The 27685-nt window shown below is 39.0% G+C and overlaps 1 protein-coding gene across 2 annotated transcripts in view; it reads right to left on the bottom strand.

Annotated features, from left to right (window-relative positions):
* CDH8 (cadherin 8) overlaps window positions 1-27685 on the bottom strand; it is a 153850-nt gene that overhangs the window by 49188 nt on the left and 76977 nt on the right. Inside the window, exons 5-8 of one of the 2 annotated variants that reach the window (XM_041396796.1) lie at window positions 17349-17516; window positions 13415-13602; window positions 10470-10723; window positions 2735-2871 (exon numbers count right to left, since the gene is read on the bottom strand). In XM_041396796.1, coding sequence (XP_041252730.1) covers window positions 2735-2871; window positions 10470-10723; window positions 13415-13602; window positions 17349-17516 — 747 coding nt within the window. Of the gene's footprint in view, window positions 1-2720; window positions 2872-10469; window positions 10724-13414; window positions 13603-17348; window positions 17517-27685 lie in introns of both variants that reach the window. The other variant, XM_041396797.1, reaches the window with a different exon arrangement.

The raw sequence follows: 27685 nt of genomic DNA, 5'->3' as shown, positions 1-27685 counted from the left end.
GCATATTCATATGATCTAGGATCTACCATGCTTGGAATAAAGAAATAAAAATCCAGTATGATGGCTTATGAGTAGTAAGCAAATTTAATGGCAGGTAAATGGCCTGGTCATTGCCCTGCAGATGGAGAGGAGAGCCTTGCACAAGCTCTGGGAAGCAGCCAGCCCAGGGAGAGGAAATGTTCCTGCACGAACAATTCCCACATATTTATTTTCCTGCAAGAGATCAGCAGTCCATTAATAAGGCTGTCAGTGAAGGCATTGTAATGACACACTTTGTATTTGCATTTGCTACTTGTGTCTGCCTCCAACAGATTTCTGTCATTTTACTACAGAGATTTTGTCTATTACTGTCTTGGGGAAAAAAATCTAAAAATGCCCATTTTCCCCTGTTTGACAGTTCTATAAGCAAATTTAATTTCTGCTTGAGGAGCTTAAAAATAATTTCACTTAAATAAGCAAAGACAGTAGTCTATGAAATTAAGCCCTTGTTTTATGTAAATGTCAAATAATTATATTAGGAATGCAAAAATAAGCCATCAGCAGGAACACAAATGCTTAGAACAAGATTGGCATTATTGTTTTCATAGCCAGTCTGATAAGAGGCAATTTTACAATATCAGTAGATGCTGAGGCTCCCATGAAGTCTAATGACAAGACTGATTTCTTGCAAAATTCTTGAGTATAATTAAGTTTCAAAAAACTGAAAATGCAACAGGCAGACTTCATGCTTGTGTGGCTTAGTAAAGTGCACTTCTGGCAACTTTGCTCTGACACACACATGTAAAGGAGATAAAAAGAACTGGAGGAGTGTCTTGCAAAATTATTTGTTTTATCTTGTTCCTTTTCAACTTTTTGGAGGAAACAAATTGTAAAATGACTTCACTTTACATCTTACTATTTCCAACATCTGAGAGTGTTGGATCACAAACTAATAATTCTTCTTTACATGCTGCTGGTAAATCTCATGATCTGAGAAAATCAGCATGGACATTTTATGTATTTTTCCTTTAAAAACATTAAAATTATTAACTGGTTAGATATTAATCAGAAAAAGTATGCCTTATGAAATCACAGCTTCCTTTCTCTCCTCATGTGCTTCCCTGTGGCTTGGCTTCCCTGCAAGCAGAAAGCATTTCTGCTAATTTATCAAAGTATTGTTTGGCTGCAAGATGGCATGGTGACAGGGCACTGCTGGCAATGAAATCCCCAAATTCCTGAGGTGGGTCAGAGCAACACAGGATACAAGGATTCTAAGTTGGGAGCTCAGCTCACACCCAGAACCACACTTCCCACTCATGTGTGTCATGGATTCCTAATAGGTTTGGTTTTGAAATCAAGGACTGTTGAGATATTGGGACAAAAGACAGATGATGGATTTTGGACCTGGTTGGCCTAAGAGATTTGATAGCAGAATGCCTTGGCAAGAGCAAAGAGAACTTTGAGAATTAAAAGAAGATTCAATCAGACTGGTTTATCAGAAAAAGAAAATTTCATTAAACTCTGCAAGCAAGAGATGTTGTAATATGCATAAGTTTGTGCATGTGATTTTAACCTAACCATTGTAGTAAACATTACTAGTCTTCCTAAAACATAAAAGTATATAAACATTGGTTGTCCAGAATAAATTCAGGTTCTGATAACCAAATCAGTCTTCCCCATTTCTCTTCATCACTGACAAGTACAAGAAAGGTATTACACAACAAAAACAGGCCAAATAAGCATATTTTATCCCCCAATTTATTATGTTCGTGGCTATAGTACTATGAAACTGAGCTTCAAATGCTCTGCACCATAATGCTGTATCCTTCAAAGCAGAGATTTGGGGAAAAGCAAACAGGCAGTTCTTTCTGTGCAGGAGAGAGCAGCCCTGGTCACCCAGCTCTGCAGACAGATATTCCTCCTGGGCTGGCTCCAGTGAGTGCACAGTTGGGTTTTGCTGCACACGGAGTGCAGAACAGAGAGGGTTCCAGGGCTTGTGTTCCAGTTCAGGGCACGACACGGGGTGCCAGCCCCGCCTTCCCCACCTGCTTCTTTGCCTCAATCCTCTTGTGTCACATGCATTGTCTAAAATACAGTGCTAATATGAATAATAAATTACGCTGTCATGCGTGATCCTGTCAGCAGCTCCAAATTAATTAAGAATTCTCCTTGATTAAAATCTCTGACCCGTATTACCTGTCAGGGCAGCTCTCCTGACTCAGGTGTGCAGAGCAGCCACCAGGGCTCTGTGGACCTGAACAATGCAGGTTCTTGTTGAGAGCTGGGTGTGAGTAAACTCATCCATATGTATCCAACAGCACTACTTTCATGCAACATTACCCCTGTGCTTAATCATTTATGGCTCTGAAACATAATAGCACTCAGAATTAAGAACGTCTGGGTTGAGCCTTCAATTTACTTCTACAATAGCAAAGCTTTAATTCTTTCTGTCCTAACAGAGCTAATTATAATGCTTAGGTCTGGGCTTTTTAAACTATTTTTTAACGTTTACTCTGCATACTCTGTACATATGTACTCATCTATCACTTCAGAATATCTATTGCCATTTTCACTGGAAAAAAAAATGCTGTTGTGAAAACTAAAAGAAATGGAGCTTGCACAAAAATTAAGCTTTCTTTCCAAAATTCTCTAACTTGAACACCCAAAACATTTTATTTTACTGAATTATGTAGAGTTTCCATTGCACAGCCTGTCAAAATCAATTATAAACCAAACAGAACACTCAAACACTTACTGGTTTCAGTGGCTACAATAGTGATGTTGTGCCATGTGCTGGTTTCTCTGTCCAGGGGTGTTGCCAGAGTTATTTTCCCATCCTCTGCATTGATGTTGAACTGTCTCTCAAGGTCAGTGTGGCGATCAATGGAAAACCTGTAAAACAGACATCCCTGTAATCTACTTAATGAAGTTGGTGTAATCCATATAGTCACAGAGACAATTTAGGGAGCCCTCTGAGAGCTGTAGTTTTATAGCCAAACGGATTGAGAAGCTCAATAGCATAATAATTTAGTAGACAAAATGACAAACTGAGGCTAAAAAAACTTAATAATTATTGCCCAAGGAGTAATTAGCTGTATACCCAGTGTGAAGGTCGTAAAGTGCCCTCAGGTTCACTGGGTAGCATCTCTGAAAAACGGTGCTGATCAAGAGTTAATTACACAATCCATCACATTTATTGGACAGCTTCTATGGTATTTCACAGTAACTGATGATAATTTCAACAGTAATGTATTAAGTCACAAAAGTAGTGGGCTTTGTGGTTATTTTAAAAAAGGGCTGAATAACATTATTTTGCCAATAAATTTCAGATTAACGAAGCATGAACGATTCACCAAGCACATTATTTGCTTATGGTTCAAGCAGCTCCATGGGCAAAGCACAGTCAATCACCATTTTTTCCTATAAAACACAGAAATGCTGGAGGCTTGATTCTTTTCTGGGTTAACATCACTGATTTTTAGCCAAACAATTTCCATCTGACAGGTAGTCAGAGTTTGCAAATGCGAATGTCCAGGTAAATTCTGCAGCCCAAGCAGGGAGCCAGAGCTGCAGTGGATTGCTCCAACGGTGCATTAAGCAGGATGATGATTTAAAGCTCAGGTCCAGATCTCCAGAAAGCTTTTATGTTTGTCCATTTGCACAGAGCTATTTTATTAATGAATTCTTCTTGAAAAGAAACTAAATGACAAAATTGAGCCTTCAGTTTCTTGACAGGAAAGGTGGGGAAAGAGGGAGTTGAGTGATAAACTATTGATATGGTTTAACAGCAATTGACTTCAAGGGGTTTTGCTGAATCCTGATTGTGGATTTATACAAAAGCCTTTTAAGCCTTTATGTCTGTGTATTACAGAAGCTACCAGCATGCACTGGCAGTTTTTACATCTGTTCTGCATTACAGCAAGGCACAATAGTTAGGAGAGTTAGGATAAGGTATCACACTCAATTACCTTATGGAGTGGCCAGAAAAGTGACTCCAGACTGTCACTTTCCCATCACTTTTCTGCCTTTTGCAAGCACATTGTTAAAATACCCCAATAAAAGTAAAAGAATGTATTTTACTGCAGTGAGAATGGCATTGTTATCTGAAAATCAGCTATTCCATTCTGGTTTGTGCTTTAGCAGAAGCAATTTCCACAAAATATTCTGATTTGGAGGTCCCTTTATACACTACAATAAATATATTCCAATGAACTCAAACTCATTCCAGCCTAACACAATCGATTTTAATAGACACGGCATTAGCATCTGATTTCAAAGCTCAGGATTATTGTGTTCATCTTTTTTTTTATTTATTTCAGTATCAGATATTTTCATATTCAGAATGAAAGTTACATTGCAATTAGATTATTTGTGCAATGCATTCTGGAAGATACAGCTCACTTTCAAAAAGAGCTCTAAGTAATGAAAACTTATCAAAATCTCAAAGTTTAAGTGTTTAAATACTGCATTGCCAGAGTTCAAGGCTAACCTGGCCACACTGGTAAGGTACTTCACAAGTAATGCATTTAAGAGGGAAAACCCCAGCTTAACTACAAAATGGGATTTGTTAGATATTTACTTTTTTTGTTTGAAGCTCTCAGAAGAACTAGTTCTCCTCATTGAAAAATTACTAGTTTGGTAAGAAGAGTACCAGAAAAATACAACGTCAAATTCCAAATATCTGTGCCTCAAGCTGGGCACATGCATGTGTATTTGGACACTGAAGTAAACTGATTTTCTCATGAGCTCCACATGCTCAGTTCTCAATGGTTTAACGGGAACTGCACTAAACTCAGCATTTCTGAAAATCAGGTCACTTGTGTGGAAGAATAAAGCTGCAGGTACTTAACTTCAGGCAATCATTTTTGAAACTGTATTTTGATGTCTCCCTAGTTCCATTTAAAGTATTAGAAGTAAAATTCTGGTACTAGTGAAGTTAGTAAAAAATACCTTACAACCTTTCACAGGTTTAAGATTTCACTCAAGAAAATACAAGAAAAGACAGCAGTCAGCTCTTTGTAAGAAGTCATCACTTAAAACTGTCTTTTCATTTTCAAGTTTTATGCAATGATGCTGAAAGCACTCTGCTGAATCCAAGCATATAAGAAATTTTCCCAGTCCACAAACAAAATAAAATGTGAAATGCTTATATGGTATTCAGTGTTTAGTTGACCTGGGCTTGACATAAATTCCACTGAGGAAAGTCAGTTTTTCTCTAAGGATCAATCCTTCCTTAAACTTCCACTCACGGCATTTCTGCCATGCAGGTTTTGAAGTTATAAAAGAGGGAGTGACACATTCGTGAGTTTGTTATATTTCATCTCATCCCAGCAGTATTTACTCACAAGACAAACCCAGCAATTCAAGAGGAAACATTTTTAACATAAGTTGTGTGTCTTTGCAAGACAACAAAGAGGTAAAACTCTCTCCTGATTTTAATGTGATAAATATTTGTTACAAAACCAAAAAATAAAATCTTCAGTGTCATAAATCTGGGAAAACTAATGATACATTTGCAGCTTCCTTTTCATGATAATGGTGTTGTAACTCTTTTTAATGGGAATGCATTGTCAGATCCATAAAACATACATAAAACATATATTTCTCTAAAAATGAGAAAATAATATCTTGGGAAATAATATCTTTTGAAATTGCCACAAAGCCAGCACAGGTTATTGGGAAGTTTGGGTTAGTTTATGAGTCTGCTATGGCAATTATAGGAACAACCCCACAGTGGTTTAACAGAAGCCTGGAAAGGATTCTCAGTCCTGCTCTTGCACTGCTGCTCTTATGACTTATTTTATCTACTCCTTATTTGCACTAATGTAAATAGGAACAAAAACCTTTTTTTTTGCTGCTCCTGCTGAGATTTGAACCCCAGCACTGACACCCCAGGAGTGGTAAATCTCCATTTTTATTAATGCCAGGCAGATTGGACAGGGTACTTAGTGACAGATAAACAACTGCACCATTGGGGAGGTACAAAATATTGGATCTGGGTTTTTAAGGCCTGCTGTGAATTAAGAAAATGATCAGTTGCTGCCAAAGATGAAATCTCTGCCAAAAGGAATGGGGAAAACCAGCTCCAGTGAATCTTATCTCTCCATAGAGAAAGCCACTGAAGGGCAGTAATTTATAGGAGGGCACTTGCAGTATAGGAAGAAACATTATTGCTCATCTGTTTTGCTGTGTGCCTGGATCATGCTTCATCCCACATAACTCACTGCAGATGAAGAGAGCATCCTTATAAAGTAACAGCAGGAGCATGGAGTGGGCACTGCTGGGGCCCACAGCTGTGCCAGCAGGGGATGACATTCCCAGGCTAGAGCTGCTCCACCCTGCCCACAGCAGCCACAGCAAAGCCTCAGAGCTCAGCTGGACTCACTGGGCCCCTTCCCCAAAGGAGAGGCATGCATCCAGATGTGGCCCTGACACAAAATCCTGCACGTACTGGGCTGGAACACAGCAAACTGCAATTATTACCCAACTCTGTAAAGCCTTTTCACCATCAGCCTTAAAAAAATAGGAGGCTCTTAAGCAGCATGCCACTAAGGACCAAAAAGAACTTGTGTTGTGTATTTTAAAGCTGATAGATTAGAAAAAAATATCATAGAATCACAGAATATCCTAACCCACAAGGATAATTGAATTCCAGCACCTGGCTCTGCACAGGACAGCCCCAAAAATCCATCTACACACCTGCTTGTAAGCCTGTGAGATGCTTTGTGCCTTTAGGCCAAGTGAGAGAAAGTTCAGACAATGCTTTATATTTTCTATGCAAGCATTAAAAGCAAACTACTGGTGAATTGGTTAGAAATTAGGGAAAACAATTTTTTTTCCTTAAAGAAAAAAAAAAAAAAAAAAAAAAAGAAAAGAAAAGAAAGCAATAGAATAGTCTGGGTTGGAAAGGATCCTAAAGATCATCTCGTTCCAACCTCTGACTTGGGCAGGGACACCTTCCCCTAAGACCACAACCTTCTTTCCAGGCTGTATTTGATAATAACTTTTCTAAATTCTTTAACATTTTATCCTTTGACTCAATTATCAGACTCTTCCCATGTTCAGAGATATCCAAGTTTGATTTCATTTGTGGCACTGCAATCCTCTGAACATGTGGAGCCTTTGTGTATCAGACTAATGCAAAGCAGACATGCTATTGGGAGCACAGAAGGTGATTCATATTTTGTTTGTGCTGCCTGGGTTTTTATAACAAATGTACACAGTAGCTCTGTCTAAGCTAAATATTGATAGAACAGATATCTATTGAAAAAATGTAATTTCCTTGAAGTACAATTCATTGTGGCATGCTAAAATTCTGTTTTGAAGGGAAAAAAAGGGATTTTAGAAAGGCCAGGCAACACTAACATTAAAACAGTCCATCAGTTTTAGAACAGCTTGTTGTAATTTTTCAGATTTTTAACTAAAGTTTGATATTTTTGGTGTCATAGAAAATATGCATAAAATCTGCATCATATACATGATACAATAACAGAAGAAACACCTGAAATGTACATTCCAACCAATAAAACCAGTGCTTGAATATGTTTCTGTTAGAACCTGCCAGCTTTCTATTTTGTTGCAAACTGGAGAGAAAGGAATTGTATTTCTGCTCCCTACTTATCTCCAACTACTATTTTCCCTCTTTTAATAGTAGAATTACTAACTTGAAACGTTTTCTGTCCTTAAAATATTTTTATGGAAAAAATGGGAAAAAAATAGAAGAACTTGAGCTTTCTAGAGCTCTGCCAGATAAAGCCAAATTAATCAGGTAAGCAAGCAAGAGCAAAAAAGTTTCACATAAAGTTGGGCTCGGTATATTCCTTAATTGGTTATGAAGCCAATATTTTAGAAAACATAAAATCTTAAGTACTGTATCTATTATTTAAAGAAAATATATAAATCATACTAATAAATTACCTTTAAAAAAAAAATGTAATGAATTTTGGCCAGTTCTGTTTCATGTATGCTAAGTGTTTTGTATGACTTGATGAGCAATAACATTCTAATTCAGTTTCCAAACACAAAGTATTTTTCTTTTTAGAAGTTTGAAGGTCTCTTGATTTATAAAATGATGAAAAAGTAGAAACTAGATAAGTCTTTTACTCAGATCCGTTTTTTGGACTTGGACAGAATAAAAAGGCTAAGTTTTAGAACAGGGGTAGGTTTGTAAAAGGTCTGAATTATTAAGAGTTTGAGGCAGGTGAGAAAAAAAATTCCAGGGCAGCAGAACAAGAGTGGAAAAGCAGCCAAGGTAAGAGTGCAGCAGGGGTGGAGGCAGGCTGGGGTGAGGAACAGAGGGGATGGGGCAGAGACAGAGGAGCCAGGACCGAGGCAAGAGCAAAGCAGAGCAGGGCAGAGGGAAGGAGCTGAGTTTCCACTGAGAGAGAGATTACTGTGGAGCTGGAATACAGGGAAGAGACTTGCTGTCACCATGGCTGGTCTCACATTCCTCACAGAGGATCTTTTTTGTCTTTTTCACAGTGGGCAGCAGCAAAAAAATCAGGGATGGAGCCACTGCTTCAACTGTGACAGATCGAACCCTGATGTTCTACAGTATTTTTGTTTAGGAATCTATGATGATTTTATAACGCAGCTGATGCTGTGTTTATCTGCTTTTGAAAGTCTGATTTAGAAATGAGAATCATAGAATCAGAGGACACCCTGAGTAGGAAGGGACCCACAAGGATTATTATTGAGTGTTAGAACCTGAAATGCAGGGAATTCTCAGAACTTTGGACCTATAAGGAAAAGCTTAGAATTAAATACCGGATTTGATCTGAGACCTTGGAAAAGGCTTCCAAACATAGGTGACAGAAGCAAGAATGTGGATTTATAGTTTAGACCAGAGACACGTTAAGCTAAGTAAAGTTTAGAGATTTAGACTTTAAGATACAGAAAAAATAAAAGTAGCTACAAAGGTAAACAAGGAGTTTAGAATGGACCACTGTAGGTTTGTGTTATAACATGACTGACTTAGAAAGCTTATGCTGTACCATGAGTCCATAAGATGAAATATTTAAGGATTGGGTCAAAAACATAAATATCCTTGTCGGCAATGTTTTATTGGTCAATAACTCCTTAAAAGGCCTGGTAACTAAAGGTCTTGTGACCTTCTGAACCATGTGGTGAAGATGTGAGCTGAACTCACCCTTGCTGCCTATGCAGAAGATAAGAAAAATAAATCACGTTATCTAAAAAACTCAGAGGTCCCATGTCTAACTCATTCAAAACTCCTTCAAAAAACCCCATAATTGAGTCTGACTCCTATCCCTGCAGACCCCCCAGCAATCCCCCCTGAGCATCCCTGGCAGCACTCTCCAAACGCTCTTGGAGCTCTGGCAGCCTCAGGGCTGTGCCCATTCCCTGGGAGCCTGGGCAGTGCCAGCACCTCTGGGGAAGCAGAACCTTTCCCTGATCTCCAGCTGTTCCCTGGGTGCTGTTCCTGGCCCAGGGAGTAGAGATCAGAGCTGCCCCTCAGGAGGAAGTTGTGTTAAACTCAAACATACTCTCCAACATCTTCACACACAAGACTCAAAGCATCCGAATGTGTTGGCACTTCTGAATTTCTAATTTTGAAGACACTATGCTATGATATGCACCATGCAGGACCTCTATATAAAGGTTTAAAGTCCAGCTCTGCAACAAACCTGATGGAAGTGACAATGATTAGAAAATGATAGTGATAGAAAATGATGGATTATAACAGCTAACATCATCCTCCTGATGCTGCTGACTACTTGCCTGGCTTAAATCCCTGAGGCAGCAATGCACAGTGATGATTACTATTAAATAGACTCTCTCCACATATACTTTTGCTATGAATTCCACATTTTGGTGTTGGTTTTCCTAATGCTTTTAGCAGGCAGTACTACACAGAGCAGAATTTGCTTTGGAGCACTCACCACACCAAGCAATCACTACCAAGGGGGAGTGGAACACGTGTGCTCATCAAATTAGATAAAATCCACTGATCTGATCCAACTGGAATAAAAGATATTGTTCAAATTAGATCAAAAGGGGAAAATATTATAAACTAAAGATGCAGGAGTCATATGGGCATAATCATCTCTGACTTTGTATCTTTAAACCAGGAATGGCTTTAGACAAAGGAATACAAAATATGTTCTGACAACCTTACAACTGCATGGCACAAACTCAGTATTGTTAGTGCAGACACTACTGGATTATTTAAATTCACTGCAGAGATACACTCTGATGATTCAACCCCATCCAACCTCATTTCTCATAAGAGCCACTCACATTTCTTATTTTCACTGCATTCCTCTGTTTTATAAGACTACTCCTATGGCAAGGAGCATTTTGAGGACTTCGAAAATGATCTGAACTGATAAATCTAACATCATCAACTAAATCCTATCCAGGCATTTCCACAGAAACAGAACAGCATGAAAACAGCCACACAGTGAGTGGGGAAATACACTTGGGATCTGCCAGCAGCATTCCCAAAGAACCCTTTAAAACAACCCTACCTTATAGGGCTGGAAGACACATCAGGGTCGTGGGCTGTCACCTGCCCCAGCACAGAGTTGAGAGCAGCATTTTCATGCACTTCCAGAAGGTAAGTGGGTGAGGAGAAGACTGGGGGCTCATCAGCATCCTCCACCATGATCTTCACGGTTGCTGTGTCCTTGAAGGGGCCCCCGCTGAGGAACCGAGGGTCGATGTGAATGTTGGCTGCCTCCACCTTCAGGGTGTAGGACTTTTTGGTCTCAAAGTCCAGTGGCTGTTGAGAAGGACAAAGATAAATGTCATTCACTGATGGCCATAGAGAGCAAGTCATTGTAATGCTGATGGATTGGAGTTATGTGCATTTTTGAGCACATGGAACGAGTTTTAATGCAGTCACTTCCCTCTCCCAGAAGCCCAACCTCCAGATTTTCTAGGCACATCAAGATATCTGTTTATTTACCAGCTTCAGAGAAAACAGCACTGTTTCCTTGTTTTTCACAAGAAATTTACTGAAATATTCCCTCTCATGAATTATACCATTACAATTACATATCAGACAAATACTACAAATTTGTTTGCGATGACACGAGTTGCATACCAATAATGCACTTCATCAGTGCTTTACTGGCTGGAGATAAGAAAATAAATTCAACTGGTTCCACAAAGAATAAATATTTTATTACTTCCAGAACAATGTGAGAAATGCAAAGAACTAGAAATTATTTTTTGTTGGACTGGGGAGGCAAAATGTAGAGCTAATCATATGAGAAGGTACTTCAATATTCTTGCACTACAAGTACCTCTGTATTTCAGTTTATAGGACTAAATGAGGTAGACATCTCTCAGGAATTTCTTAAAACTGTAGCAATTTCTACTTCTGTATCTTTTATCTTTTTTTTTTTTTCCACAGACAGAATCAAAAAACAAATTACTTTATTCTATCAATATGCCTGCCATATTACCACTGTTTTTACTATTTTACAGTCCTGTATTAACTCATAAAAGATGAAAACTCTGTGGATTTAAGGGACTGAAATACCAAATAAACCCCAAATCTGTGACACTTTTGAGTGGTAGACTTTTTCATTATGGGAGATTCAAGTTTGTGTCTTGAAGCACATCAGTATATTCACTTCATAATTCTCTTGTGTCTCACAACGATTCAAATTTCAAAGATGCAAATTGCCAAGCATTGGAAAGATATTAAGATTTGCATTATAATGTCTCAGGGATAAAAAGAAGAGGACATAGACACTCTGAATCTGTAATGCAAATACCAGCAAGAGCACAAACAGGAATCTTCAGGAAGTCTGTCAAAGCCTTCAATATGTATATCTTCAAATTCTGTGGATTTTTTTTCAGGTATGAATCAAGCTCTAATGGGATTTGCTCTTTCTCACAAATTCTAGTAAACACAAGAAAATCTTGCTTCTTTTGCAGCTCTTAAATTAGTACCCTTTTGAAATTATGAATGGGGATTTACAAATCAGCATATTCACAATTTGCCAATCATGGCTCCTGTAGCACTTTTTCAATTGCTTTTCATATGCTTTACAGAAATGACAGCACCCCAATACATTTAGTCATGCCTAATCAGAATATCATATTGAAAATTTACTCAGCATTGTCTAAAGCCCATGATTTTATGCTGAAGAAAATCTGTTGGTGAGCAGTACCCTACATACATCATCTACTGGAGTAGAACCAAAATTATTATGGCTGTCAAAATGAAAATATGAAACAACATTATGGTTGAGATTCAGTTATGAAATAAAGCCAAGGGAACTGGGGCAAAAGGCTAATTGCCTCAGCTTACAGGAGAGGCCACAGCATACAATAAATAACAGTAAGGAATAGCTGGGATGTATATCATAATTTTCTCTTTAGAAAAACAAATGTAAATTTAGATAAATATACATCCGTTTATAATAAAGCTAGAGTGCTGACCTACTCACTGAGAAAGAGAAAACACAAAGTTTTGACAGGCAATCTGTCTGACCTCTTTCATGACAGGTACAAGTGGAATATTAATTACCTGTGCTCATTGGATTCACCTTTTCTCACTGGAGTATCATGGTTTGGGTTTTGTTTACTTTTGTTTTTTATAAACAAAGATTCATTTAGAGTGATCTGTGCTATGCAGTTAAAACCCTCTGCCACTGCTATAAATTATATTAATTCCCTATTTTCAGAACACAGCATGAGGAACAGCTTTTTGTCCTTTCCCAGAAAATAGTGACAATTAAATCTGCAATTAATGTTTCCCTGGCTTTACTAGAGGAGTTTTCTTCTACGCTGCCTCTCCTCATATTTCTGATAATTGGGTGGTGGTTTTGTTGTGTACATGCAAATACCTCACCTTGCACACTTCAAGACTGTAAAAGCACAGAAAAGACAACATGGTTTTCTTGAGGGCTCAAATTTGACACTTCTCATGTGCAACTACCAATCTCCTTAATAAAATTCACTGAAATCCCTGTTCATTGAGTGAAGACAGTTCAACATGAGAAAAAGGTGAAAGACTAAGCTCTCACATATCAGGTAATTTAATTAATGCACTGTGATTTATTTTTCTCTGAACAGCTACACAAGAAATCAAATAATGCAGAGAAGTTATTTGATGAATACTCAGCCAAGATTTTATAGAAGTTTAAACCACCACCAAAGTGGAATTTAATCTACTCTTCTCCTTTGGATCCAAGGAAGCAAAACCTGCATCCTGTGGCCACATGGGAGCCTGGATAAGATTAACATTTCCAGCACCCGTGGATGTCTCCCCAGTGGTCAATTTTCTCCATGAAAATTCAGAGGAACATGGTGTAGACTCTTTTTTATCACTGGCTGGACACCTCATCCATAGATGGAAGAATCCCTGGAAATCCAGCATCTTCTCACAGAGCCAAGTCCGGCTGGGTAGTTGCATGTACAATAAACATTTATGTTTTTAACAGAGATTATGATTTACCTTTCTCACTCTAATAATGCCATCCTGAGTTTGGGCATCCGTAGTAATCTCAAACACATCCATTCCATCTCCTTCAATAATATCATAGGATGATTTAGCATTTTCTCCAATATCCAGGTCATTTGCTTTCACCCTTCCTATTGGTTCACCAAGAGCAACATCTTCCATTACTGAGAAGTGATAGAGACCTTACAAATAAGAGGAAAAGACTAAACATTACAGCTGCTCCCGATGTCCCCTGTGTGCTCTTCAATGTTTACACATCCCCAGTGCCAACTCTTGAGATCTGCAGCTGATCCAAGCCCCATTTGCATAAGTTATTGACTGAAAGCAGCACAGTGTGGTCCTCACACAAGAATATTCACTTCACTGGAGGTGAGCATCCTTTCCATTCCAGCAGTTTCCTCCTTCTGCCTTGCAGGGATGTTTTGTGTTGGGAAACACAAATATTGAGCTCCTTTCAACACTGCAGAACTTACCTTTTTATACAGATATCTTATTGACAAGGAGTTACAATTCAGCCAAGAAACTTTGGCTTTTACTCCACACAAAAAAAAAAAAAAAAAAAAAAAAAAAAAAAACCCCGAAAAAAACCTGGTCTAATTCTTTAAAAATCTTTCATGCAAATGCTTACATAACTTCAAATATTTTCTACATATCTTTAAATATTTACTACTTTTAAAAATGCAATTTGATTTTGTTTGTTTAAACCCTTCCACCTCTCTTTTGTGGTAAGAAACTAATCAGGAAACATTCAAGCAACCCCCGAATTTTTTTTTCCTTTACTGAAAACAATAACTTTTCATAGTAATCATTACTGTGTTTACTATTTGTTGCAGAGTTACACTAAAATTCATCTGAAATTGCTATTCAAATTGTCAATGTTTTATTTTTTGTTACACCTGCTTCAAACCTTTTAAGCTAAAAAACATCAAAAATCTATTTAGATATATTATTTTAGGCAGAATTTTTTAAGGCAAAACCCAAAATACAAAAGAAAGTGGGTATCTCCCTGCTCTTAACAGTACTCTAAAAAAACAGAAGATAAACATTTTATGCCCAAAATTCCTTCTAGAGTCCTCATATTTCTACATCTTTATAATTGACTCTTATTGAAGCTAAGGTTACTACATGAGCTAATCAAACAAAATGCTGCTCAGGAATTAAAATAGGCAAAAAGAACTCAAGGATAATAGAAAAGACTATTAAAACAGGTATTGACACAGGATTCTGGCCTTGTTCTTCTCTGTCCTCCCTGTTGTTCTAAGACACTCTGTTAAGTGCAGCTAATAATTTCCCAAAAACAATGTTCTGGAGTTGTTGCTTCACCTGTTGTAGGTGATTGCAGTAGCAACAGTTGAAAATAGGACAGAAACTGAGGAATTCACAAATACATGTATTAGCTACACAATGAAGTCCCAAAGTGACTTGTTTTTAATGTTCCCAGGCTAAATTATTAGAGATAATTTGGTGATCATCAAGATTGCTCAGAATATCCATAATGGCTCAAAAACAATGAGCAGCCAAAGAAATGAAGTGCCTTGGGAGATTAAATTATGCATTCATCATTTACTCTGCTGTCCACACGTTGTGGTTTAAATCTCCAGATACAGCTGATTGCATTGTTAAGTTGAAATTTTGCTCTCAGCTTTATTAAAATAGCTTACAAAATATTAAGAAAAAATTACTCTTTTACACAAATTCCTCTCCAGAATTATGAATTGTGTCGTAGTGCTGAGCTGACCAAAATATCCACACTGGGCGTCTTTGAAAGCCCTGGGTTTCCACAGCAGCACACAGTTCCCCTCATTACAATTCTGTGCTAAACTGCCAGGTTAAAAACTTCAGTGACTTATAAAACGCCTCTAAAATTATTTCAGAGAGATCACAGAAGTAGTGAAAGTTCATCTTTTTCATTTCTAAAACCCAGGAGGCTAACGCTCTGAAATCAAACCATAAATATACATTTCTGTCCTGCCTAGAAACAATAACCTGATATAACACCCTGTTTCCTGAGCTCATTACCATTTATTGTGCAAGCAGCATGTATTACATCTTATGAATTTCGATTTCATTCTGGTCGGGCTTATTGTAAGTTTGATCCTTTCTTATTTTCCTTTCCAGGCAAATGCAAACTGTGCTTCAACAGTGGAAAAAAAAAAAAAAGCCAGACTTGCTTGGCTCTTGTCCAAGGGCAGAGTCGTGGCTAATCTGTGGTGCTGGGCAGCCAGCTCAGAATGCTGCCTTTCAAAAGGCAGAATTTGTAATAACACCCAGCTCTAATGTTGCTATGGCTCATCATTAAAGCAATAAATACAGAATACCCAGTGATAAAACAGGCAGGGCTTTTTTCCTAAAGAATTTGCATAATGGTCAGTGGTTATTCGTAGGGGAAACTCAAATCCTGCAAGGGCTGTAACAGCTTCAGAGGCAGCACCTTCCTCTTTGCTGCAGGAAAACTCATCCAGGAGCAAATGTATACCAGGGATAAGGATGCAGCCTTGCTGGTCAGTGTGCCATTGTCCCCAAAAGCACTGGGAAAGGGCAGTTTCACCCCCACATGCTGTGCTCCTGGGCTGCCCCCAGTTTGGACCAGCTGTGCTGCTGATTTCCAGGTCACACTTTGGCCACATTGGCAGCAAAGGCTTCCTGAGGCAGTGTTGTAAAATATAAAAGCCAGGTAGGCTGGCAAAGGCATTTCTGTGCTCCCTGAGATGGAGGCACAGGACACTGCAGGTATAAAAGAGACATCCCTCTGCAGGCTGGTGATAGAGTTCATCTGTAGACATTGCATTGTTAGGGAAATTCTTGGAAAACACTAGCGCAGGGAAAGGCAATGCAACGGGACACAGAGTAAAACATCTATGCATTTCCTGCTTTATGAGAGAAAACCTTTTATTGTGCAGAGTGCTTATCTGTTAAAAAACACTAAGATGAGGTAATAAAATATATATTTTGAAAATAAGCTTTTGCCTCTGCTTATTTGTATTAGATTTCTCTCTCTCTCTCCATCTCTATGTACATTTTCTACAGGTTACAGAAGCAGATTTATCATTTGCTGAGCAGTAGGACAAACCCATTTTACTCTGTGTTCTCAGAACAGAGCAAAAGTGGAGTTGAAGTCATCCATAGATGGAAAAAAAAATAACTTTATGCTGACCCCCTGAGCACCTTGTTAGAAAAACATACTTCTAGGAAAACAAAAATTATGCAAAATCTAGATGCAGCCTCAAAAACATTTAACTTTAATTTTCCAGAACAAGCTGGATAAAATGCTAAGTTTCTAAGAGTGTATTAGGTTGCACCCGCTCCAAATAAAATCAATCCAGTCATTATGCTTTTCTTCCTCTTTTTTTATTTTTTGTCTTCATCTTGGAAATAGACTACAAAGCTTGCAGAGAATCTCAGCAGGATGCCAACTCATTTTAACCTAGCTCAGCAAGATACCCATTGGAACCACAGTAGAAAATATGGATTTTGAATTAAAGATCAACAATTATCTAGATTCAGACTTATCTCCTTTGTTTTCTTCAGTATTGCCTAATTAGTCAAGGCTTTTATTCCTTTTATCTGTTATATGTGTCTTTTACTGGTGGTGTCACTTGTCTGCATGAGATGGAAGCAACAAAGCATACAGAAACAACTGCACTGAGAGGAAATAAATATGTTTTCAGCAGTGTCCAGGCCCTTTTGGGTGGATGCAAGAGGGGTAACAAGGAAGGCAGAGATCTGTACACTGTTGTGGACATAACTCCCTCTTTCCTAAGCTCTTAATCAGGCAGAGGACAATTGACCTTTCTCTAGTCACAACTACATCTTTTAAATTACATTAATAACCCAGGCAATATGAAGATTTAAAAAAATGACTTGATTAAAAAAACCCAAACCAACAATAATAGCTTCTCATATAGGAGCACACACACATGGCACTTACTCTGTGCAAACTTAGGAGGATTGTCATTCACATCACTGAGGGTAATTGTCACTGTTGTAGTTCCAGAGAGTCCACCCATATGTCCTCCCATGTCCTTGGCTTGGATGACCACAAAATATTCTTCTTTGGCTTCTCTGTCCATGTTGGGAAGAGCTGTTTTAATTATAGCTACAATAATGGGGGGGAGGAAACAATCAGGTACAGACACAAATTCAGTTTGCAGCTGTTTTTATGGATATATGCAAATATTGGTATACAAAAAATGTCAAAGGTCCGGTTAGGTTGCCTCATAATACAAAGGATGAAAAATAATTTGAGATTTTGAAAAAAACTGTATTAGAGGCCACTTACCTTGATTTAATTGGAAGTGCACTGAAACTGTGGTTCAAAACCCAAGACTTAATCATAGCTGTGATACATATTTCTTTTTCGTTTTATTCCTGACAAATTTCTTGGTGTCTGCCCTACCTCCCACAGAAATCCATCTTTTCCCCACAGAATTCCCACAGAAGTCAACCACATAGAAAGCTGACTCTGTGAACACTGTTAAACACATCTGTTCATATTTTTTAAAAGAATTTAAACCCAAACCCAAAAAATGTTTATTAAACAATAAACATTATTTAATCTGCTCCTGTGTATATTGCAGGCCACAGCTGTACTCTTAAGCCTTAAACTGAGTGCCTAAATTTGAACAGGAGAAAGACAGACTCCACTCACTGCTCAAGAGGGTCACCTGTGGAACAGGAAGCTGCCATCACCTACTTTATCAGGTAAGAAGCTTTTAAACCTAGATAAGTTCAATGATCTGCTGTATACCAAAATATAAAATGTCAGTGGGCTGAAGGAAATAACAACAATGGAGAGTTTGGTTAATTCTGGGGCCAGATCCACTGTAAACCCTATACATTTAATGGACATGTAGTAGAAGAAATAATTATTTTTTCTTTCCAAAATCTTTCCACCTGTAATGTGCTAACACATTTACAATATGTATTGAAAGTGTAATACTAAATGTTTAAAGATAAATTTAAATAGTGCTCATTGCAGTTTAGCAAAGTCCACCATAATCATAAGATCATAAGGGACTAAAGAAGCCCCACTAAACCTAGGGAAAACAATTCCAAATGTTCAATTGTAATATGGCCTTTTTTTTTAATCCATTTTTAAAATTCCATTTAAAAATAGTGGGTTTTTGCAGACACTGACAGTAACACAACAAATCTTTTGTTTTCTTTGTTGGGATTGGAGTAGCTGTGGAGACTTCATCCACCTCTTCCTCTTTTGTCTGGCACAGGGTTGTACTAGCCAAGCTTTTTAGAAATGACACTCTGGCTGAAATGCTGAGATTACCTATTCATATAGAATAAAGAAATTGTCTCTTTGCATTAATAGAGATGCCTTTCAGTAAATTCTAAAATTTACAAATTATAAAGAAAATGCTACTATTTATGAAATATCCCTTTATCTTTAACAATCTAATACTAAGAACCTGATCAGACCTTCTTTTCATGGCTGAGGACCACACTAAGAACAAGGGGGTGTAAGGCATTTATGATAAAGCAGTACACTTCCTCCATAAACCACCAAATATAACATGAGAGCAGGCTTGGAACCTACACTCTTGCAATATTTTTCCATGCAATATTTTTGGTTGTTGGCTCACATATTCTATAATTCTGCAGGAAAATGAAAGCTCTGCCTTACGTCTGCAGCAGCCAAGGCAAAGAAATCTTTTATTCCCAAGGAACTGGGAGCTACAGGAGGGCTGGGGTTGGAAGGGACCTCTGGAGATCAGCAGGTCCAGCCCCTCTGCCAAGGAAGGGTCACCTGCAGCAGGTGGCACAGGAACATGAGAGAGGGACAGGAAAACTCTCAATTAGTGAGTTTTTATTCCAGCACAGGTAATAAAAACCCACAGTAAGAGGGGTTTGGAGCTTCAAGGCCAATGGCCCAGCAGGTAAAAGTGCCTCAGGAGGGAGCCCACATTATTCTGCCACACACTGAAGAAAATGCTTGTGTTAAGTTTTCTGAGTGAAAGCAGGGGAACAATAAACCCCATTTATCAGATTTGATAGGTGCAAAATACAGTCAGTGAAAGAGTAGGGTCATTTCCTCCATGGCAGCCTGGATAAGGAAAGTAAATGATGCTTAATTCTAAAAGCATCTGACAGTTGTGGCTGGTTTGGACTGACTGGGTAACTACTGACGAATAATAATGATGCATTCTGCAAATAAGTCTATTGTTATAAGTGAAATGACTCATAAAATGCATTCTAATGCAAACTTGGCTATCAGAATTTGGTTCACATTCATTTTTTTCACTAATATAGCAGATCTAAATATCAATGAACCCTTATTTCAATAGGGCTTGCATTAAGTGCACTGTACTTTATCTCCATTATTTTTTTAGGCAGAGTTTCTATGTTTGTTTTGGTTTTTTAACCTAATTTACATAGTTTGCTCTAGCCTACAGATGAGTTGTATCAGATGCCATATTTTGTATTCTGCAGTTTCCACTGAGAAAAGTCAATTATTTCACTAAATTGATGGTTTTTCCCAGACAGGTATTTTAATTTGTCTCTTGATGTATTGAACAGTTTAGCCCCTGCCTATGGTTTGAAATATATCAGGCAGATTGAATACCTTCACAAGTGCCAAAATAGACATTTAAATTTTGGCTTTTAAGACATAAAAATGTTGGGGTTCTTTTTTCTGTATAAAGGTACTAACACAATCTGTTGTTTCAACAGTTTTATACATATCCACTGTCACAGACCATAAACCACCTGCCAGAAGCTACGTCAAAGTCAAGTTTCCATTTCAAACACAATAAAGGGCTAAAAAGAAGTTTACTATTTAAATTACTATAAGAGGAACTGCAGGTTTTTAAGAACCAAATCTATCCAAATTACACAGGCTGATTGTTGCCACTACATTCAGAATCTATAGAATTGTGGTCAGCAACAGGCGAGGGCTGATACCTCTTAGGAGGCAAATTTATGAACAACAAAAAGCTCCATCCTCATCTATCATGATCAAGACAAATACAGGCTAGGAGAGTTCTGCATGGAGAATCTCAAGGATATTTATTTGTTCTTTTGTTTTATTCACCAGTCCTCAGGCCAAGCTTGCAGGAAGCACTGGAACCATCTGTTTATTTTTAGAACACAATCCAGGCTCACCAAACACCAACACACACCCAGCACACAGAACATTAACTCACTGAGCATTCAACCTGCTCTGCTTCAGTTCAGCCCAGAAACAAATGGAGAATAAAATCATAATCACTTTCAGCATGCAGTGATGGATGGGAAGGAGATGTGCCAAACAGTGGTAGTTCAAAAGCGAGAGAATTACCATAAACTAATGTAAGGCAGGTAGATGCCTGCTGAAAGATTGTATTCAGAACAGTTATCAATGCCTTACTGTCAAGTGGAGAGATGGATGACGTGGTTCATGGGGTTTGTTCTGCTTCTAGAATCATTCAATATTTCCTGAAAGCCAGAAGGCAGGGAGAACTTATCAAGCCTTTCAGATGACACAAAGTTGGGAGCCATTGCAAGTACAGGAAGAACAGGATTAGCGTTCAAAACAATTTTCACAATTTGGAGAGTCTAAAATAGCAGGATGCAACTCAATTTGGCAAGCAAAAAGCATTTTGTGTGAGGGAAACAATTAACTTCCCAATTACAATAGAGCAGATGACTCACAAGACAGAAGAGAAGGTGGAGTCAAAATGAGCTGAATGTGAGACAACAGCTACTTGCTGATAAAAGTGCTCAAGCATTTCTTGGTATATTAGTTAGTATGTTATGTGCAAGAAGTGTGGAATAATCTTTCCAGTGCACTCACACAGGTAAGGCTGCAGCTGGAACAGCGGGTCCAGTTTAAAAAAAAAAAAATATTGATTTATATAGTCAGGGAAGTATAAGGAGAGCTTTTACAGCCAAATATGTAAAAATTACTGGGAACTACTCTCCTTTTCTACTGGGGGTAAGAGAAGAAATAATGGACCTAAAATATAACCCCAAAATGGGTTTCAGCTGCACCAACAGAGAGTTCAGTTGAACATTAGGGGAGTACCCACAGAGGCTGCCTGTAGAACTTGCAGCGTTCCCATTCCTGCAAGTTTTTAAGATTGTATCAGTCAACCATCTGCCAAGAATGGGAAGGGCAAATCTGATCCTTTTTGGAGCCAATGGCACTCACTGCATTCTCACTCGAGGTTCCTTCCCTCCATAATGTCTAAGTCAAGGCTTTGTCTCCTTGTAGCCTGAAATAATTCCTAAACCCTGCTGCCATGAAAACATTCACAGACATGTGGTACAACCACTGAACATGCACCCCCCAGAATTTCCCTACAGATCCTCTCCCTCAGGCTGGAAAGAACAGGAAACAGCTTGGAAGGTAAAGAAGTCAAGAAGCAAACTATTCCTTCCAAGCATGAAACCTCCAAATACTGAAGCGGGTTTTTTGTTTGTTTGTTTGTTTGGGTTTTTTTGGGGTTTTTTTTTGGGTTTGTTTTTTTTTTTTTTTAGCTGAGTTGCTTTTCCTGAACAGTCCCACTGCAAATAAAGCAGCTGCAGAAGGGGATTTACTTTTGCAGTGGTCCTGACTGCACACCCTGAGCAATTTGCCTCACAACTTGAATCAGTTCAAATGCACCCCTGGGGACTACATTCAAAAACCCATTTGGAAGAATATCCACTGTGTCACTGAAAAAGTCCAGGGGAAAGGAGGCAAAGTGGCAGAGGCTGCAGCTCATGAAAAGAAAGAAGCAAAAAAAGCAACAGTAAGAAGGACCTGGATTTCACTTTTGTCTCCATTTTTTTAAAGATCTCTTTATGATAATGCTATAAAACTATACATAATAATAATTGAGCACATGGAACAAAACCAAGCAAGCACTATGCAAAATTGGAACCTGAAAAGCCTTTCTCAAGCATCCCATTCATCTCACACATGCTTTGTGGAAGACTTCCTGCTATTTCAGCTTGAATACTTGGATACTTTGGAACTTTCCCTACTTCATTTTGCAAGAGCTAAGTAATTGCTTTGATCTTTCTTCCGTGCTAGAATCTTGGTGGAGATTCTTATTAAATATAACAGTCATTTAGGACCCAAACTCCTGAAAATCAATCCTGCAATTTCTTCAGAGCCATGAGTGGCATTCTTTGTATTCCTGTGAAGCACAGTGACCTCAGTGATGTTTCAGCAGTCCATAAAAAATGTTTACTTGCAGATCTGTGGAAAACTTGAGCCACAATTTTAAAAAAATTAGTAGATCATAACTACCTTTACTCAAAGTTTTAAAAAATGTTGTTTGATTGTGTGATACAAGAATACTGATGCACTATTTTTAATTTTATTTACCTTTATCATAATCTCCTTAATAAGAATTATCATCAAATCTTCTAATTTCTTACTTTGTTTCTAAGCAAGACAGGAAACATATCTGCAATCACTAGCAAGGCTGCCTAACTTTCTATAAAAGTTATTAATTACAGAAGTTGTGTGAACTACATTCAGATCTAGATAGATTTCAAAGACATTAAACTCAGCAAAAATAATGATTAGCTAAAGAATCAAATGCTATTTCCTATTTCTGTGCCATTTTTGTATTTTCAATAGAGAATCTAATAGTGTACACATTTTATTCCAATGCTTATTTTTAGAAAGTGTATGGGAAGATGGCACTTTTTTGGTAAACAGAGAGCTCAAGGTTGAATATGGTTTTATTAATTTGGGTTTTTAACCCAGGATTTATTGTCTTTTCTCTTCTAACCCATATTACTACAATCTTTGTAGTTTCTACCCTTGTTTTCATTCTGAAATAGACCCTGCAAGATTCTTACTGCATGTGAAATTACCTGCCGTTGTCTACGTGCACTCTGCTAGAAGTATATCCTACAGGACATGACTGGATAACACCTAATGTTGGCTTTTTAATTCAGGTGAACTTGTCTCTGGGTTTAGAGAATGGGTTCAAAGCTTTCAGCTCTACTTACCAGCTGTTCCCTTTTCCCTGGGACCCTTTCATGGCATGGTGAAAGGATCACTCTCCCACCAGCTGAGAACAAATTCAGTAAATAAACATTTGGCACTGCATTTACGACCTCGTTTCCTTAGGATTTTATTTGTAGCAATCTAATAGCTGTGATTACAACAGACACTTTACAGAAAGTAGCCTTGGATTCTTTTTCAGGTGCTTTCTAGCTCCAGCTGTGTAGTTCAAATTCTTCTCTCTAATTCAGGCCCTTGAAGCACATTATTTAGACATGTTGCCCGTTTTCCTACCCAGCATGAGCAACAGTCAAGTTCAAAGTACCTCACAAGCTTTCTAAAATGATAGAGCTATTGCTCTGAAATGCAAGAAATATATGTGGGATCAGCTTTTTTTTGTTACTGCTATTATTTGATAAACTCAAGAAGCAGAAATCGCTTCTTTCCAAATGCCAATCTGCCTTGATCTTAAGCCACTCAGCTCTACCAGCTGCAGACCAGCAGAACTGTTTTCAAACGTCTTTGCAGTGATTTTACACTTACTTTATTAATCAGCAAGGACAGCTCCTGGTGCTACTGAAGGGCCCAGTCCTAAATCCCTGATCCATAATAGCTGCACTTTGTACTTGGAGCTAACGAGCGAGAGCTGAGGGACTGACTGAGCTCTGCTCTGCCTCTGCCAGCCCAGCCCTCTCCTAATGGGCTGTCACCAAGACAACTCACAGGGCCACCAAACACCTCGGCACAAACACCTTGACACATCTCCTCGGGTTGCACAGACTGTTTGGTACACAAAGACATGAAAGGACTCCCAGCACTGTGAGAACAGACTCTGGCTGCAGCGCTGCGCCCGAGCGCTGCCACAGCAGTGAGCAGCAGAGTGCTGCAGGAACCCTGGGAATGCTGCTGGGGCACACTGCTGCCCTGGGAATGCTGCTGGAAGCACACTGCTGCCCTGGGAATGCTGCTGGAACCACCCTGCTGCCCTAGGGATGCTGCTGGAACCCCACTGCTGCCCTGGGAATGCTGCTGGAACCACCCTGCTGCCCTAGGGATGCTGCTGGAACCCCACTGCTGCCCTGGGAATGCTGCTGGAACCACCCTGCTGCCCTAGGGATGCTGCTGGAACCCCACTGCTGCCCTGGGAATGCTGCTGGAACCACCCTGCTGCCCTAGGGATGCTGCTGGAACCCCACTGCTGCCCTGGGAATGCTGCTGGAACCACCCTGCTGCCCTAGGGATGCTGCTGGAACCCCACTGCTGCCCTGGGAATGCTGCTGGAAGCACACTGCTGCCCTGGGAATGCTGCTCTCTGGGCTCCATGGATCTGCACACACCTGCCTGCTGCTAGGGGAAGGTGTCCCTGCCATGGCAGGGGTGCAATGACATGAGCTTCAAGGTTCCTTCCAACCCAAACCACTCTGATTCTGTGATACTACCATTCTGTGGAAAGGAGTTTCTACACGGCTCTTGCTAAAGCACAACAACACCCACCCATCCAAGTTCATGCCTCTTTTTATTATTTCACTCAGGAGTTTACTTCACCTTAAATCTGCAGTAACTGGCACAGCCATGGCAGCAGCAGCAGTCAATAACATGAGCTGGAAAGCAGCAGCTCAATCCACCCTCTGACTCATGTCTAACAAGTACTTTCTCTACACTAATCCCATGAGGGTTTTGATCTAAAGTATTTAGAAGCTGAACTATTTAGGAAGGCTCTGCTGAACATGAGTGAGTTCTGCTCCTAGCAGCTCATTACTTTCCCGTTGCAGTAGTAGATTCCTTCCTGGACCAAAACCGTTTCCCCATTTCTCTCCAGCTTGAAGTGCTTCCTTCCTTGTCATTGTATCATGAGTAATTACAAAAACAGTCCCCATGTCTCTCTTTTATTAACACCTCTCAAATATTTGTGCAGTGATTTCATATCCTTCTTTAATCACCTCTGATCCAGTTTATACAAATTTATTTCAATCAATCTTTCATTATAAGTAATATTCTCCTGACCTTAGCTACCCTGCTTTGAACTTTCTCAGTATCTCAGCAGTGGGTTTTGGTTTTTTTTTTAATGATGACAGCTCTTATCAGCCCTACACACAATATTCTGAGGGCACCTTGTACCACTGGAATGAACTGGACATTAACAACCAGACAGAAGAAATAGCCTGAACATCACAACCATATCTGTAACTGAAAAGGTGCTGGTTTATTCCCTCTTGCTCCCTTTACCTGCTTCCATTCTGCTGGACTCTATTATAAGGTCCTAATGGAGGCAAGACTGCAAATTAAAATAAAAGATTCAAACCTGGCTTCTGTTGAGTGAAGTTTTCATTCCTCCCAGGCCTATTCATTTATGGTCTGATTTCAGGGATTCAACACTGTGGACCAGAGAGGGCCACACACTAAATTAAAAACTCTGCTGTTTAAAGCATGGGCTCTTCCAGCTGAAAGTTAAACCAGGTCTAGGGGAAGACCCCACAGTTATCCACTCTCCAAAGATATCCATGTTCTGTTAGGAGAGTCTTCATCTTTCTGGGTCTGCTGACTTTCCCACCCATCTCAGTTTTACCTCCTTGAGCCTTGGCTTTATACCAATGCCCATATCCAAGATGGCAGTGCTTAAAAGCTGTGATTTTTCAGCCAAATTAAGTGTTTGTGCTCCACTGATCCCACGTGCCTTCCATTGCCAGTAGGGTTTTGCTGTAATTTGCCTTCTTCATGTAACTGTATTTCAGGTATGTGTAGGAGTGACATTATTTAAGTTCATGTGAAATGTAAATAAGTCAGACACAGCTGAAAATGTGTTTCCTCTGCCATCCCTATATTGTAGAACATAGTGTCACTTCATATTACTTTTCATTATGATAATCTTATTTTAAAGCTGACAGTCATGATTTAATATCCTTGAAAAAGCTTAAAAGTGAGAAGTGTGCTCCAGCTACTTTTAGCAGTCTTAAGGAACCCCCTTTCCCAGCATTTGTATTGTCATCATTCGGATTATGAGAGAATCCATACAGCTCCTGTGCCTTTATAAATAAAACACACTAGGCAGGGAGCCTGGCATCACTTACTGAGATGGAACCACAATGATATAAGGAATATATTTCTACCCACCATGAGTTTTGTTACTAATCTGATGCCATCACATTGCAAGATCTGGCTCTCACAGAAAAAAAAATCTAAATCTGTATCTTTGTCATGTATTAATTATATTCACCCTCTATCCAACAAACCAGTGGTCATAACAAAATTCACCTACAAAAAGCAAAACATATTCAGAACAAGCCATCAAAAAAGCATTTATCCTAAGCCACATTCAGAGCACTCAATGTAAAATAACTTCCAAATAACCTCCTTTGATGTGTCTGTAACTCTTACACAAGAAATTGCAAACTAGAACTGCAGCAATATATGCATTTTTCATCTCAGGTAATGGAAAATTATTGTTTTATGGGTCACTCACCAGCACTTGTTTCTTTGTGCCCAGCATCATAGAATTGTTTCAGTGGGGAGACTGAGTAATGTGAGTTCCAGCTGAGAGTGATTCAGATATGGGCACTGCCAGCTCCTGCCAAGGCAGGAGGAACCAAAATGCAGGAGAGCAAACACCTGATTTCCTGCCATTTACCCTCAGGTGTGACAACCCTTCCTTAGCACAGGCACAAAGCCACACCCCACTCCTCTGCTCTCTCTTTTTGCTCTGAGGGTTACAGAGGCAGAGGAATCAGGAGGCATGGCTGGGATCACTCCTCATGGTTCACTCTCCACCTGCCATTAAAACCAAGCAGGAAGGCCAGACAATCCTTACTCTGAGCCAGGAAAATCAAAAATTACAGACAGTACTGCCCTGGTGTTGGTAGCTGCAGAGATCTACATTTACTCTTGGTTACTAAGAAACATGACAAAAGGCCAGTAATCTAGAAAAAACTGTAAACAGATCAGCTCTCAATGGCTATTCTTTTGATAACACTTGATACACTCCTATGAATGACAGAAGATATTTACTTTCTGAAGTGGATCACTCTCACACAGCCCATTTCTTGAAATGCCGATTCCATTTAGGGGAAGACACAATGTCTGTGCTCAGAAACAATTCTGCTTCAAATTAACTGAAAAGGCTTTCAACTTATCAGGGCACTAATGAATTGTAACCACAGAGAAAATGCAGTTATACACACATCCACATTCCCTCTCACACGCCCAAAAAACCCCAAACAACCCTCAGACCCTAGAACATGTACCACACTTGGAGGATCATCCTCAGGTTTGATTTGTTTGGGGTGATATACTAATATACCTGCTCTGCTTTAATTAATGTACACTGTCACAACAGT

The sequence above is a fragment of the Onychostruthus taczanowskii genome, unplaced genomic scaffold, assembly GCF_017590055.1.
Source record: "Onychostruthus taczanowskii isolate IOZ18803 unplaced genomic scaffold, ASM1759005v1 scaffold130, whole genome shotgun sequence".
NCBI classification, from domain to species: Eukaryota; Metazoa; Chordata; class Aves; order Passeriformes; family Passeridae; genus Onychostruthus; species Onychostruthus taczanowskii.
The sequence above is the reverse complement of the archived record's forward strand: the minus strand, read 5'-3'. Positions and strand labels throughout refer to the sequence as shown.